The sequence below is a fragment of the Echinococcus granulosus genome (genome assembly GCF_000524195.1).
Source record: "Echinococcus granulosus chromosome Unknown EG_S00026, whole genome shotgun sequence".
Classification (NCBI taxonomy): Eukaryota; Metazoa; Platyhelminthes; class Cestoda; order Cyclophyllidea; family Taeniidae; genus Echinococcus; species Echinococcus granulosus.
Window position 1 is genome coordinate 307,765 of NW_020170406.1, and position 14,394 is coordinate 322,158.

Sequence of the window (14,394 nt, forward strand, 5' to 3'; positions counted from 1 at the left end):
AAAGGAGTAAGTGAGTTGAAGTGCATTCTGACCCACTTTGGAACACAAAGTTGGTGGAAAAGTGATCCATTCCTCAAGTTGCATTTTCCCATTGTTTCATATCACATTTCCCAAAACCAAAGTTGTTCTGTACGGTTATGGTGTTCATATGACGTTCAGTGCTCTGCACTCTGCCCTCCTTTTTCTTACACACATCGCTTCATATTTATAATCCTTAGGTAATAGTACCGCATAGATGATAGCAACAACAGGTGTTTCATAGCAATTTAAGGAGACGCAAAAATGTCTTTGTTCAGATATAATATTGTCAGTTTTAAGAAATGTGACCACTGCTGCGATTGACTGACTGTGTAGTTGAAAGAGTCGACTATTATGAGAAAATTGCGGAACTGCTCATTTTTACGTGTTTTTATCAAACTGTCTCATAGAAGCATTCAAGTGAACACATGCACTACTTCTGCTTCACAGAATATCCGTTTTACACTAGCAGTAGTAAAAGAGCACATCAAGTGATATGGAAATGCAAGTAAATGCTTTGTTTGCTGATCTGTCAATGCCACGTCAGTGTCCAGTTTAGGCGCATAGGATCCATTTGCTTAAATGGACATCTGTTTTAAATTTAAGTTTTGCCCTAATAATCTCCCTGTTATTCACTAGCTACGTCGTACTCATTTATGTCACAACTGCATTAAGCATTTGAATTTTGCCTCACATAGCGAATTCAAGCTCACCTACAAAGCATCAAAATTTATTTTTGAGCTTGGTTTAAGACTGAGAGCCGTCATAATGCTACTGAGGCTGTAGAACAATGCCGGAATAATTTGCATTTATCACCAAAGTATTCACAAATTGTATCCTTTTCTTAGCTATGCAAACGTGCATTCAAGTTTGACCACAGTCACCCTTCCAACACACCACTTAAATCACAGCATACAGCTCAGCACTTAACCCATCAGATGGCGTCACAGTGTAATCCAGCTACACTACTGTTTGGAAATGGGATGAGGTCCACGAGCCAGATGAAGAAGAAGCACATAAAAACCGGTCTTGATGAAGAGTTAAGTAAAGTGCCCCTAATCGGATAAAGAATGTGAAGTTGAACTGCGTGTTTCCCTAAGAGCACATAGCTTAACTCAGTGGAGTAGATGATGCACAAGTGACCAATGCAAATGCACAAAACGTTTGGTTTAAAATACTTAAGAAAAATGCAGTATTCATACTTTACAAATGAGTTCCTGACAGTGAGTAAGATACACAGCAAGCAAATTGCGTGGCAACGATTGTCAAGAAACTCCAATTCTGTCTGTTTGTTGGATCAAATAGGCAAATGGCCAAGAGGTCAAAAATCCTTCTGGCTACCATCTCTTCATAGATCGTTATTAGCTATTTACTTGAGCTAAAAATACTAACCTCAACTTTTAATCTCACTATTTTATGTTGCTCGAGCATTAAGTGTTTCGCGGATAAACTTTCAAGAGCAGTTTTCAGCAGAGGCAACTGCAGTGTTTCACTTTTAGTCGTAGAGGCTTATAAAATGCGTGCAGTTGTTTATCCACGGGGTAAAAAGCACAAAAATGTGTTGTCCATTCTATTGGCACGATGCCGTTCAAAAGATTCTCCACTACCCTCTCACCATGCTTGAACCCGCATAGTGTCTGCTGAAGGTAGCTGATGCAATTGCAGCTTGTTTGATTTCCATTTTTCAGCTTGGCACCAAACATCCAATAAAAATGACCCTTGCATTCCACCGTTGAGCAAACATATTTCCACGCTGTTTGTAATAACGAGAGACCCAACAGTTCACTTGATGTAGGCCAAACGGTAATTACGACTGAGCTTTACCTACTCGGGACCGATCCGCTATGTGACAGCAACACTACATCTCCTGCGAAAACGCTTAGAACTAGTCAAGAAGCTGGAGGAAGGATCTCTTCACACCCCCTATATACAGCGCAACGCAAGATTTCACATTTCATGACTCGTACTGCATACCGCAAAACCGATCTGTTGGAAAAGCGAGAGAAAGAAGGGAAGAGGGAGGGAAGGAGGGAGAGTGGTGAGTAGAGATAAAGATGAGGGCACCACATCATTCTCATCTTTCGTAATGCCTTATCCACAATTGCCAAGGCACTGGTCATTAGCTTTTCTAGGTATTAGATCATCAAGTGCAAAATCGTACAGAATGCTTGGTAATAAAGGTGAGGTAGACAAATGAGTGGATACTCCCACGTTTGCTTGTTTGCCTTTGAAGCAAAAAAAGATGACTTGAGAAGAAATTGCAAGTTACTGTCTCGTTGAAAAGGATGCTAGTTTGTAGTTGCGGCTAATTCAACAACCAAGCTGCCTCAGAAGCAAATTTACTAATTCATAGACATTATGTCTAAAGAAGGCATTCACAAAAGGGATTGAGAATCAAGAATTCTTACTTCAGTTGTGTGCGTGACAATATATACTTTCTTCATAATAGGGAAGTCTGGTTCTGAATCTGCCTCGTGTCGAAAATCAGTGTAAAAATTTGTCCGAGTAACTCGTGTTAGCAACTAATTTTAAGTAATTGTCATTTTATTATAACTTGAAACGTGGTTAGACTGGTGATCTAGAGGAATCAGTAACAATGCAGTCAAATGAGAAGACAACTGAACAAACTTTCCCAATCGAAATAACCGCAACTCACGGAACAGTGTCTTGACGGTAAATGTTCCCCTAGCTTAAGAGACGAATAGAATGTGGACACCCCGAACACCTTACAAAGTAAAAATGTGGATAAATCTATCTCGCCACATGTTGCCTGTAAGAAGACTTTATGACTTGCCAATCGCTCAAACTCATAGTAAATTCTATCCCCATCAAGGGATGCAGATCGCAACCATTCGGAAAAAGGGACCATTTAGCTACAGAGGGAAGCGATTGCATAATACCATTAATGTTTTTACCCAAATAAATTTACAAATGGTTTACTAATTGTTACTAATAGGTTAAAATCCCATTTGAACACCCCTGCCTTTAGGTTTAGGCCACAGGGTACTCGTTAGGTTAGCACTAACTTTCTGGTGGTCTGAGAAATTGTAACTCTATTCATACGATTCAAAAGCCGAAACCTATCATGAAAGAAATTACTACATCCAAAGAGAAATTATTTGCGCTTTAGCATAGTTTTGAGATAATGTGACCAAGGAAATGTTATTTTACATCACAAACAGACAATGCTGCGCCTGATAAAATGGGTTCAAATATTATTATTAGGAAGCTTTCACAATGCAACATTTTAAATTCCTCGGGTACTGCAAAGTCAGTGGAAACTAATCACTCTTTTAGCATCTAATCTAATGGAGAGTAGCACACTAGCATTCCACAATTGTCCCTCCCCCCAAATAATATCGCCTTGTTTATTTCTACCTAGGAACCAAAATAGAAGCGATAAAGCGAGAACGGCAGAACAAAGCCCACAACCAAATTTGACAAAACATTTAAGGGATAGATTCAGGAAGTCAGTCTTTTACCAAAAGGGACATATGCACATCGTTCCAATGGCACCACTACAATAATAGTACTCCCGCCTCCAAAACAGTAGACCAGAGGTACATCAATTCATTTTGTCAATGTTAAAGACATTTTTTTAGAATGCATCGTGTAGGATCTTTAAACAAGTAGCATAAGAACATTTTTTAGAATCCATAGGCTTGCTCCCCCTTCAAACTCGAATCGAAACATTCAAGTATAAGATGCTAACGACGGATTACATAAACAACCTCTTGTAAAGAATCAGAGCCCACCCAAACCTATTCTCTAATGAAGCAGCAAGCAACGGCTTGCGGCAATCCGAAGTACATCGACAAAATAACCTGGGTCTCAAATTAAGCAAGCGAAACATTGTGGAGACAAATAGTTGGGAAGACAAAGATCCAAATATTCCAAAGTGGGGCTCAACACCTCCCATTGAACAAATTTAGGACCATTCACACGCACATGTTCTATTGGCCACCAGCGGTAATGAGGTTAACTAAAAGAATAGCTCAGTGAAGAGGACCTGTCTTATAGCAAATCCCCACTAATGGAAGCCACAGGTGGCACTCAAGATAGCAGCTGCAAAAACACGGCTTAATACATCCGCCACTAAGGTCTATCTGTCTGACAGAAATATTTATAACGACTTATGGAAGTTGAGGCAGTTAGCTTACAATTAGTCGTTTCAGTGGAACTGCAAATTACGAAGTCACATCGAAGAAATGGACATAACTAATCAATTCACGTGGATGGCAGTGTTGCATCTCACACTCACATTTGTGCCGCTTAAAAGTCAAGTTATCAAACTCTCAACAGCCACCTGCTTCTGAAAAGCTGACAGTACGTCACGGCAATATGTCGATCTGCACCATTCACCAGAGGCTTACTGCTATCATCTGCAGCCATTCAGTGAAACAGCTAGCCAGCGGATGGATACAGGGTGAAAAAAAGAAGGAGAGAGAAGGAGACGAATCGACGGGAAAACAAAAGGGCCTTCAGAAGTATAGAGATTTGGTCATGCAAGCAGTCAAACGGATTGACTCCCAGGCAGTGAGACAGACTAAAGTCGGCATAAGAGGAGTAAAGTTATAAGCAGAATTGGAGGGAGAGGTAGAGGAAGGGTGCGACGTGGTGAAGATGTGTGTGTACGTGCACTGTGTGGCGTAGTGCGATACAACGCCGTGTGGAGGGGTTCGGCACAACGTGAAGGATGTGAGGAGGGATGTGATGAAATAGTGCTATGCTAGTCACAGCAATGCCACCCCGATGGCCACAACCAAGGAGGAACGCAAAGCTGCAGATGTGCCTCAACCCACTCTCGTGCTCCTCGGTGACAAGGCCTAGTCGAGTTCCGCCCTTTCCATTCCAGCCTGCACATTAGACGCTATTGTGTGATGTGCGTGCTTGTTTCGGAAGCAGAATCTCTAGCTGAATCTTCACATCTTAGTAGTTAAAGAGAAAAGACGCTGAGATGAAATGAGACTGCTGACTAGGTCACGGAAGGCCTAATAGTCTCTGGTTCCCACTCCATTGATTGTGTGGCAATCCGCATAAAAGGGGCATCTGAAAAATGGAAATCTGCGGGCTTCTGCCTCTACCGACATTGAAGTATGTATGCATTAACTTGATGCAGTAATAGTTCACCTAGCAAGGAACTGCTTATGTAAGAATCCCACATAAGTCACTGTGTTGAGGTACAAAAAAATGGTCCTCCTTCTATGTGGAGATTGAGCGTTTTATGCTTGTTTCTCTACCACGGCTGATTTTAGTCCACCTGATCACTTGTGATGGCTGATAGGAAAGAAAGAGACGTTGAAAGTCAGCGTCGCTGCATCTCTGTGAGATAGAAACGAGTATCCAATCTCATGATAGAGGGAATCGAAGATAGATTACAGGAGATCCCATGTGGCCCTTGATGTCTTGACTTCTTGCTTGTTAGTACATGCTGCCACATTGCATAAATCTCAACTAACTTTAAGTCGTGCCCAGATATCATTGATTTAAACACAAAGACGAATTTACATAAATCATTTAGGCATTTGCAACTTTGGCACTGTAAGTGGTGGAATGGCGGTTTTGCGTGCAATTTTCGGCAAAGGTCGGCTTTGTGGATGAGATCAGGCACTGCAATACGTTTCTTTGCAGATAAAATTAATTGTAGCAATGGATACTGTTAGTGAACAATGAAGTCTTAAGAATGCCTGTGCACCAATGGTAAGGATTGTTGGTATGACGTAGGTAAATTTATTTGGACCGAATTACAAGTAAATGCTTGATTATTTTCTGCTAAATTACAGTCCCTCTAGCATTTGCCGCAGAGGCAGTGAAGTATTCCAGGTTCTGGTATTTGATGGCACTGTCAAAATGACGACGGAGAAATTCAGTGGTTGAGGAGACGATGGCATTTATTTACCGCAGTCACTTGTGATAAAATTGGTTGAGTTGTGCAATGACAAGCTTTCTATATATGCTGGAAGTGGTTTCATCGTTGAGTGTGAGTTGTAGAATTAAGCATTTTGAAAAATATTAGTAAATCCTGTCCTAATTTGTGACAGGGCAATGGTTACTGCAGCCACCTGTAGAATGAGTGAAGGAGGTCTATCAAGTGGCATCAGGAAAATAAGCACTCTTTTCCATCTATCCTTTCATCATGCATGCATCTAACCTTTGTCCATCCAACCACACCAACACCTTTCCCTGTGCCAAATGTTCTGCTTTCTTAAAATGCGTACATTATTGAACTTTTGGAAGAAAATGCATTTACCACTTTTGAAGAATCACGAATGAAATGTGTGTATGTGGCCTATCTTTAACACTCAAATGGCTTTTCATGCCTAAGTAAAGTGATTTTCGTGATGAAGTGCAATCCTCCAAAGTGTATCCTAAGTATCCTCTTAGGTGAATTTCAATGTTGATCATGACAAAAACATGATTTGATGTGTTGTATATGGTTAAGCCAAAGAAAAGAACGGGATTGTATAAAACAAAGAGACTACGAAAAATGGATGTGTCAGCCGTATTGGTTGTGATCTGGAGGCGTATACACGCTATGATACTCCTCCAACAGCCAGACTGTGGTATAAGAAGTTGGTTACATCTATTAAAGTTAATGGTGCTAATTATAGTTGGGACCTATTTGCAATGTTTATGAAGAAGTGGCTAAAAGGGAGAGCATTAATGCGAAGCCCCTTTACTAGAAAGATAATTGCCATGCCGTCCAGACTTTTGTGAATATACGAGCTTTCGCCTTTACCTTCGCAATCGCTTACATCGTAATTTGTTGCGTCTATTTCTACCGTATGCTCGTTGCTCTTTTTTTTCCTTAGGATACATACAGCCTCATGAGAGGAGCTGCTAGGTTCGGAGTACTATAAGTTTATCTGTTGATCTTGTCATTGCATCGCCCTGTTTGACAGAACTCTGCGCTTTGCATTCGAGACGGTTCATCTTCATCTGTCGCGGGGTTATTTGTCATTTCGATGCATCGTCCTATCGAGTGTGCCACCATTCAGCTTTTATTTCTTCAATGTTTTTAATTGAGTTGCACGCCTTTCCAGTTTTCGGCACTTCATCGTTCCCAACATGAGGAGGTCAAGTCAATCGGAAACGAAAGAGAAGGGTGACTAACGGAAGGGAAGAGGAAAGGTGGGTGGATGGTGGAGTTTTGACAAAGTGGTGAGGTAAAATGAATGCACCAAAATACTAGGCAAGCACTCAAAAGACAAGCGGACAGAAAAAAGTCTTACTCGGTGCAATTTAAAGCTGTCTACCTATTCGACTAGAAGGTCTAGGTACGAGAAGAGGATGAGATGAATGTACCTGCACACATGCGCACACAGTGACCACAACAAAACAGTGATGTGAATTGAGAAGAAAGGAGCACAATTTTATCCGTTTGTGCGGGACATTACTTAAATCGCTTGTTTAAATGGACATGGAACCGAAATGGGCAATGACACATGAACTCGGACAAACACACACTCAGAGACGAAGAGATGGACAGACAGACATAGTAAAAACAGTAAAAAAGGGTTAACGACGGAAGTACACATTCTTGCCTGTTTCTGTGGAGAGCCATAAATGAGGTGAGCAGGTAGCAGTTCAGCTTGACTACGAAGTGCAGACGATATATCGCACAGTAGGAACTGGGATCAAGTTGCCCACCTTCAATTTCAAGGGGACAAATGGAGGAGTTGCTGGTGTAGGAGGAAGTGTATTCGTTGCAGGGTAGCTTGGAATAAACTGGAGTTCCATGAAGGAAGAAAAAAAAGTTCATTGTGAGTTCTAGAATATAAAAGACTAAACTAAAGCAAAATGTGGTCATTAGCAAACTACTTCATCGTGTAGTCTAGTCTAGTCTACGACTAATGTGGTCTGTGACATGAGTCATTAATCATCCAATCATGTTACCTGTCGCTTGGCACTGAGGTAAAAGTGCAAGTGAACAATGGCTGATGAGCATTAAAAAAGAAGGAGGGATTGGCGATGATTGATAAAATGGAACTCCAGAACAGTTTGTTTGCTGGAGAATGAGTTAGGTGGAGTGGGAGTTGAAGGAGGTTTAAAGTTGTGTTAGAAGGAGGAGGTAAATTTGAGAAAAATTCTTATGAATCTTTCTGGATGCCCTACGATTCGGAGTGTTTTGGCAGACCCATAAAGGCTCCAATTGTTATCTTTCCCTTTAACTACTGATACAAGCTAAGCTTTCCATTCTTTCCAGCATAAAGGCACATCTCGAATGATTCCTAGAATTGGCGATACTGGTGGGAGTCTCGGTGGCATTACGCGAACGCAAATACTTTGCGAACAACTTCGACGCCTATTGTACGCTAAGTGGTGTCTCACAGTGCGGACATCACCCAGAACCCGTACCGATCCACACTGCCCCAACATTCACAAGGTGTATCGACATATTGAGAAATGTACAGGAGGAGTGAACCATAAGCTGCCTCAACGTGCTCCCGCCACTCACCTTGCTACCCATTTTGACAGTTGTTAAGACCGACAGTGTGGAGTGTGTGAACCCTTGAAATACGCACTGGAATAGCGATTCTGTCCAATCGAGAGAAAAGGCGGGCAATTAAACCGCGAAATCATACTGACAAGGGGACAAAGAAGTGAAGTTGGCATATCGGACCTTCATTTTCTGGGAATGGAGCATGCAACTCAGTGTGCCAAGTATTTTGAGGGCGACATCTACACAGAGGCCAGTTCCGTGGAGCAGTACCCCTACACCATTATGCAATATGCTATTTCGTGATTCGGACTATTGGAGAAAGATTGGCTGTTATAAAAAAGCAAATCTGCGGACTCTGTGGAAACTGGCTGTTATTATGTTTTTACATATGTGGGTGATGGAGTAGTTGGAAGGCAAAGGTAAGACTTTGCTATGTGATATTAAACATAATTAGCGCATCTACGACAGCGTTGTTGTGTTTTGCTATTCCACTGTAATCCGCTCCGAGTTTTCCGTGCTTAAGCGTTAAGTCATGCACATCACAATGATGTATCCTCTCCTTACTGCATTAAGACGAAATTTCCAATTTGTCTTCGCTTCTATATTTAGTATTTATTTAAAGCCTTCGGATTGACTGTAGGCTGTAGCTATACTGTAATGTATATTTCGTCTGAGGACGAAGTGGTGAAGAGTGTTGAGGAAGAGACTTAAAGGCTAGCAAATTAATTTCTTTAAACCAAGGTTATTTCACTAAATTAGTGGCAAGTATGCTTTCCGTCAGCCATGAGCACAATAGGTCTTGCCTTCCACTAAGGTTGGGTATGTTGCTATAGCGCAAGTAGTGCATTTGCTTCCATCCACTACTTTGTTGTTCAAGAAATGGCAGAGGTAGGATCCGTGGAGGTTTAAATCATAGAAATGCACACGAGCAATATGAATGTCTAAACGTTGTTAGGGAGCTACTGTAGCTGTGGAGCCCATTATGGTACTTGTAATTGCACCTCCTCTCCAATCCGCTTTCAAAATAACTCTGACGGCAGTTTACAGTTGCAAAGGAATATTTATCAGCTGGGACACTAGAAAACAGGTCATTAGAAAGTTTCATTATGCATTTTGCCTTCAGTGAATTTCCGCTTCGACTATCTTCCTCAAATCATTCATTTACTTAGTGAAAGTAACAGTTTTCTGCATTTGGCTAGAGATTGTGTAGAAGCAGAAACAACCGGAATTGCACAGTCACATCAGCCAAATCTTAAATTCATGGAATCTTTTTACAAATTGTACATAATCTCGTGCATTCATGCTTTGGAGGTTCGGAAAACTAATTGGAAGCCCATTAGATCTTAGTGAAAGGACACAGTTGGCTGCAGCTAATTTGCGTATCTACATTTTGAGAAATACATTTCCTCAATTTATCTTTTGTTCCCTTCCACCAATTGCTAAGGTGTAGAGTGAGGTGATTAGGAAATGGACAAGAGTAGCAACATATCGGACTGCAGCATGTCCTACTAATGCTGGTTAAGTTGGCCCGTTTCACCATTGGTCGACTTTTACGAAAATGATACGCGAAGGAGAGGCTTGCTCGGTAGGCTGTTCTACGAAACCTGCTGTAGAAAGCGGCACGGACATCCAGGTAATACACACACCCAGTGAACAAATCAGGCTGAAATTGTTAGTCTCCATTTGATCGCTGACTGGTTTTTGTTAGAAATGACTGACTGAATGGTGAGCAGGAACGCGTATTTTGCTCTCCCTTAACAATGTTTACGATTAAACAAAATTAAACTGGCTGTAGACGGAGCGTAGGAGTCTCTTTCGTCACTCATTTGGCGTTTGCCTGAACGAATTAGCAAATAGTTGCCCTCATTACTAGATAGACAAATTACGAGTTAACTTTCCATCTATCCTTGAAAACCGCATGATTCTGCAGACTGTGTTGCTCAATTCCAAGTTAGTTCCTAGTGGAAAGGGAAGATATCATCAAACCTAAATTTCTGAAGATACCTCCCAACTTCAAGGCGGTCAACCGTGATCGACAGCAGTAGAGTGGTTACCCTCCACAACCTCAGTCATATATACAGCCAGTGCAAATTTCTGACACCAAGTACGTGTGTTCTGGTTACCGCTTATCAAATTCTCGCTTCACTTCTGGACACATTCCCTCTCTCAACACCGTGCATTAATCATGCTACCTGAGAATTCGTGAAGAAACTCCTAGCCGTACTCCTTTCTTTCCATAGCATAATTTATTACCCAATTCAATTCATTTCCCAATCGAAAATAAAAAGCTCTTCATCATCAGCCCTGTATATCAGGGCATCGGGACATCCATATCCATCGACAAAGTCGACAAATGCGAGTTCAAAAAATGTCAATTTTACCAAAATCTAATACACAACGATAGCAGGCCATTCAATACCACTGCCTTTCTCTGCACCCCCAGAGCTGTCGACAGTGGAGACTTGGAAGTTCAACACAGCGCAATGGTCTACACTATGATGCAATGCGAAGCGTACTCAGGCATTTGAAGCATTGTACTGCAGAATAGAGTTGTCGTATGCTGCACTGCGTTTCATTTCGATGGATAACTAAGCGTTGGATGAATTGAACCAGTGATTTATCAGTGTCATGCTGCAGATAAACCAACATTCACATCTGCCAACTGTTCTAATAAGCTTCACGTTCACTCGCCTCAGTAGACACGCTAACATATCTGCAGTTGACAATAAGCAACTTGAACTGGCCAGTAGTTCAAATGCATCCTGAAATGTTCTCAATCACGAATCGCATTCTACAATGGAATTGCATGCCATCACATGCCAACATTTGACACAATATGTCAACATTCGACAATCACTGACCAGATTCGAGCATTTGCGCTTGTGCAATGTGCTACAAAGCCGTGATTGGTCATTGACTTGCTGCCGCATGAATGCCACCATCTCCTTGAATGCATGGTCCTCCAGATTCAACGATAGCTCGGCATTGCAGAACTGCCCACTTTCTGTTCTTTCCAATTTATGCTGCTGATGAACTAAGTGTAGCACATCCTTCTAAGCAAGATCAACTTTAAATAGACATTCGTTACATGTGAACCGCTAGTCTAACGTCGCCTTATCTTCCGTATAGTGTAGAGCCTTCACTATGACAGTGGTAACACCAACAGCTGATGGGGTTACTGCCTTTTCTGACTGAACTTACGAAGTTTAAACCCTTGTCTGTGCCAACATCTCCATCAGATGCGACTGCTGCTCAAATACAAGTTCCACCTGCCATAAGTCAATAATGATAGCATTTGCCTTGTCGAAATTGAGATGAATACGCATCTGTAAGTGCAAATGCGTTGGTGCTCATTGATGACCTGCTAGCTTTCTTTGGCCTTTGGATTGCAGAAATGTTGAAAGGATTGGCTAGTGGACCACAAGTGGTCCCAATCATACACGAAGTGAGAAAATGTGCACTCCCTGTGCTGGAGAGCTTATTCAGCTTCATATTCATGTGGCAGCAGTCAATTAGAATAAACAGATAAAAAAGTTTTTGGCAGTGTTGTCACTGTTGCAAAACTGACTGTCTAAATCAAATTTCAAGCGTTAAAACAACAGGATTCCCAAATACGAGGTCCTGTCTGGAAACGAGTCATGGTTCAATTAGAAGACAAGGGTCATCAAATGATCCATGTAGCCATTATTATAACCAGAGTGGATAGGATAAACATGGAACAAATATTCACTAACACGCGGTACGAGAGGCAAGGGCGTGTTGTGAGCCGCCATCTGCCAACGTGACCGATTGGTGTGGATTAGTCGGATGACTAAGGCAAGTACATAGCGCTAAACTTTTAAACACCTATAATAGCTTTATCGTGGTAACAAGGTCTTAATGAATGGCACTAGCATCTAGGTTGCGTGTTAATATAGAGCCGAGGCACCGTGCGTGAATCAGCCTCAGAAGAGCCAACGAGAGATAGAAAAGGTATTGAACGGGAGGCTTTAAGGCCCATGCTAAACAAGTTGGCTATGTGAGACAAGTCCTCAAATTATCCCTGTTGCCCTTACACGCTTCTCTCCCTCTCTACACTGACATCGTGCATAACGCTTCACTAAGGCTGTTTAGAATGGGGACAGTTTACCACATCCAGATTTGCCCTCACCGAGACCCTGTGTAACAACCTAGGCATCAATTCTATCTGCATGCATGCATTGAAGTCAGTTGCACCCACTCATACATGGGATGCAGCCACCTAACGTGCTATCTTTTTTACACTACCTTAGTTTACAAATCGAGGAAAACTAATACTAATAAAACGGTTAAGTTTGTGTATGGCCTGTGTTCTGTCCGGACACGAATTAAGGCGACTTGGACATGGTTGTATCAATGGTGGGTGATGCCCTAGTCTCCTGCACGCATGCGGCTGTCACTTTGCGATCGGGTCTTCTTGCACTAGGTAGGCAGACCTGTGAACAAATGGCAAAAAAATTGCACATTGTTGGTTTTTTACTCCTAAAGGCACAATAGAGTAAAGTGTAGTTTGGATTATCTCAAGTGTGAGTGCTGCATTGACTTGCCCTAGTTGTAGAAGTAGAGAACGCGGAATCTGGGATGCTAACGACGAATAAAGGTAAAGTTTAGCAATTCTAGTGGTCCTCAGATGAAGGCATCCAAATATACAAGGATTTGGAAGCGGTTGGGAATCAAGAAAGATGGGTTGCAGGCTTTTGCTTGTGGAAACGATGCCAGCAATCCTTTAGAAAACCTCTCTGTTTTCACAATTTGTATAATAATTGTTTGAGTCCCGAGATGTTACTTTTGATAAAATAGCATCACCTCGTTTGTGGACCACATAAATATGCTACAAGCAGTCTGATCGCCACATAGGAAAATCACTTTATAAATACATATTCATGCGTCACCATCAATTTTTCGCTATGGCTTAATAGCACAGTGAAGCCGCGCATCATTTCAACAATTACATTTTCAAATTCTTAGGTGATTTTATTCAGCAAATCTTTGGATTACGGTTTTGTGGCAGGAGATTCTGCAGGTAATGTCAGCGCACGATTGGGAGACAGTAAGTGATGGCAATGAGGTGCAAGTACCAGTTTGTGTAGCAAAGAAGGGGTAGTGGATTGTGCAGCTTACAGTTCAACTCTGCAAGCATGCATCTTCTGCATAATCAGGTAAATAAGCCATCCTAAATGATTGGGTAGAAATGGCAATAAGTGTCCGCTACACCTTATTATCTCTTTCTCCCCTTAATTCACCCATAAACCTTCAAATGAGCAGCATTGCATAAAGTGTGGAACGAGTAGAAGTGCACGGGTAACAGCCGAAATTGCAAGACCATCTTTACATCTCTCTTCTAATAGTTATTTATGTGTATATATTTTCTCCTCTGTCTACGACGTAGATATATTTGAAGGTGGCAGAAGCCAAAGGTTGGTTCCGGTTAATTTTGTTGTCTAGAGAAAGTAGCTGGCACGATTGAGGGTATCCAGAGCAGCGGACGAATTTGTTCACATGAAGCTGGCGTAGCTAGGAGGGAGACAGAAGTGGACACTGTGTTAGGTATTGGTTGTGACTAGACGATGGCATTAACTGAATGTGAAGTGGCGATTGGTGCATATCCACAGTAGCACTAGAGTCTGATGCTTGAGTCAGCTAACTATCACAGCTCGTTGAGAAGAGGCATTTCTATTCATGACGCCTTCACGCCATCTTGTTTCTACTCGACTACACGGACTTGCTTTCATCCAAAAGGCGGAAGAATTGGAAATGAGATGACAGTAGAGGAAAATCGACTTAGGTTTGGAGAGAGATCGTTTCTTATGCCAAATAGTGCCTGAGGCCGCAATTAACTAACCCTGCATTTAACTAAGAGCAGAAGTCTTGGTGAAAACAGTCAAATGAGCAGCGTCGGCTTGAGAGATATTTGG

General features: G+C 41.7%; 1 protein-coding gene across 1 annotated transcript in view; it reads left to right on the plus strand. All coding sequences in view use genetic code 11, as the record gives it.

Annotated features, from left to right (window-relative positions):
• Positions 1-1,163: 1,163 nt before the first annotated feature.
• EGR_04279 (hypothetical protein) overlaps positions 1,164-14,394 on the plus strand; it is a gene marked incomplete at both ends in the record, with an annotated part of 13,880 nt that continues 649 nt past the window's right edge. Inside the window, 9 exons of the mRNA XM_024493528.1 lie at positions 1,164-1,241; positions 1,373-1,559; positions 1,707-1,809; positions 2,158-2,198; positions 3,201-3,278; positions 9,585-9,772; positions 10,702-10,831; positions 13,448-13,502; positions 13,828-13,896. Coding sequence (XP_024352036.1) covers positions 1,164-1,241; positions 1,373-1,559; positions 1,707-1,809; positions 2,158-2,198; positions 3,201-3,278; positions 9,585-9,772; positions 10,702-10,831; positions 13,448-13,502; positions 13,828-13,896 — 929 coding nt within the window. The remainder of the gene's footprint in view (positions 1,242-1,372; positions 1,560-1,706; positions 1,810-2,157; positions 2,199-3,200; positions 3,279-9,584; positions 9,773-10,701; positions 10,832-13,447; positions 13,503-13,827; positions 13,897-14,394) is intronic.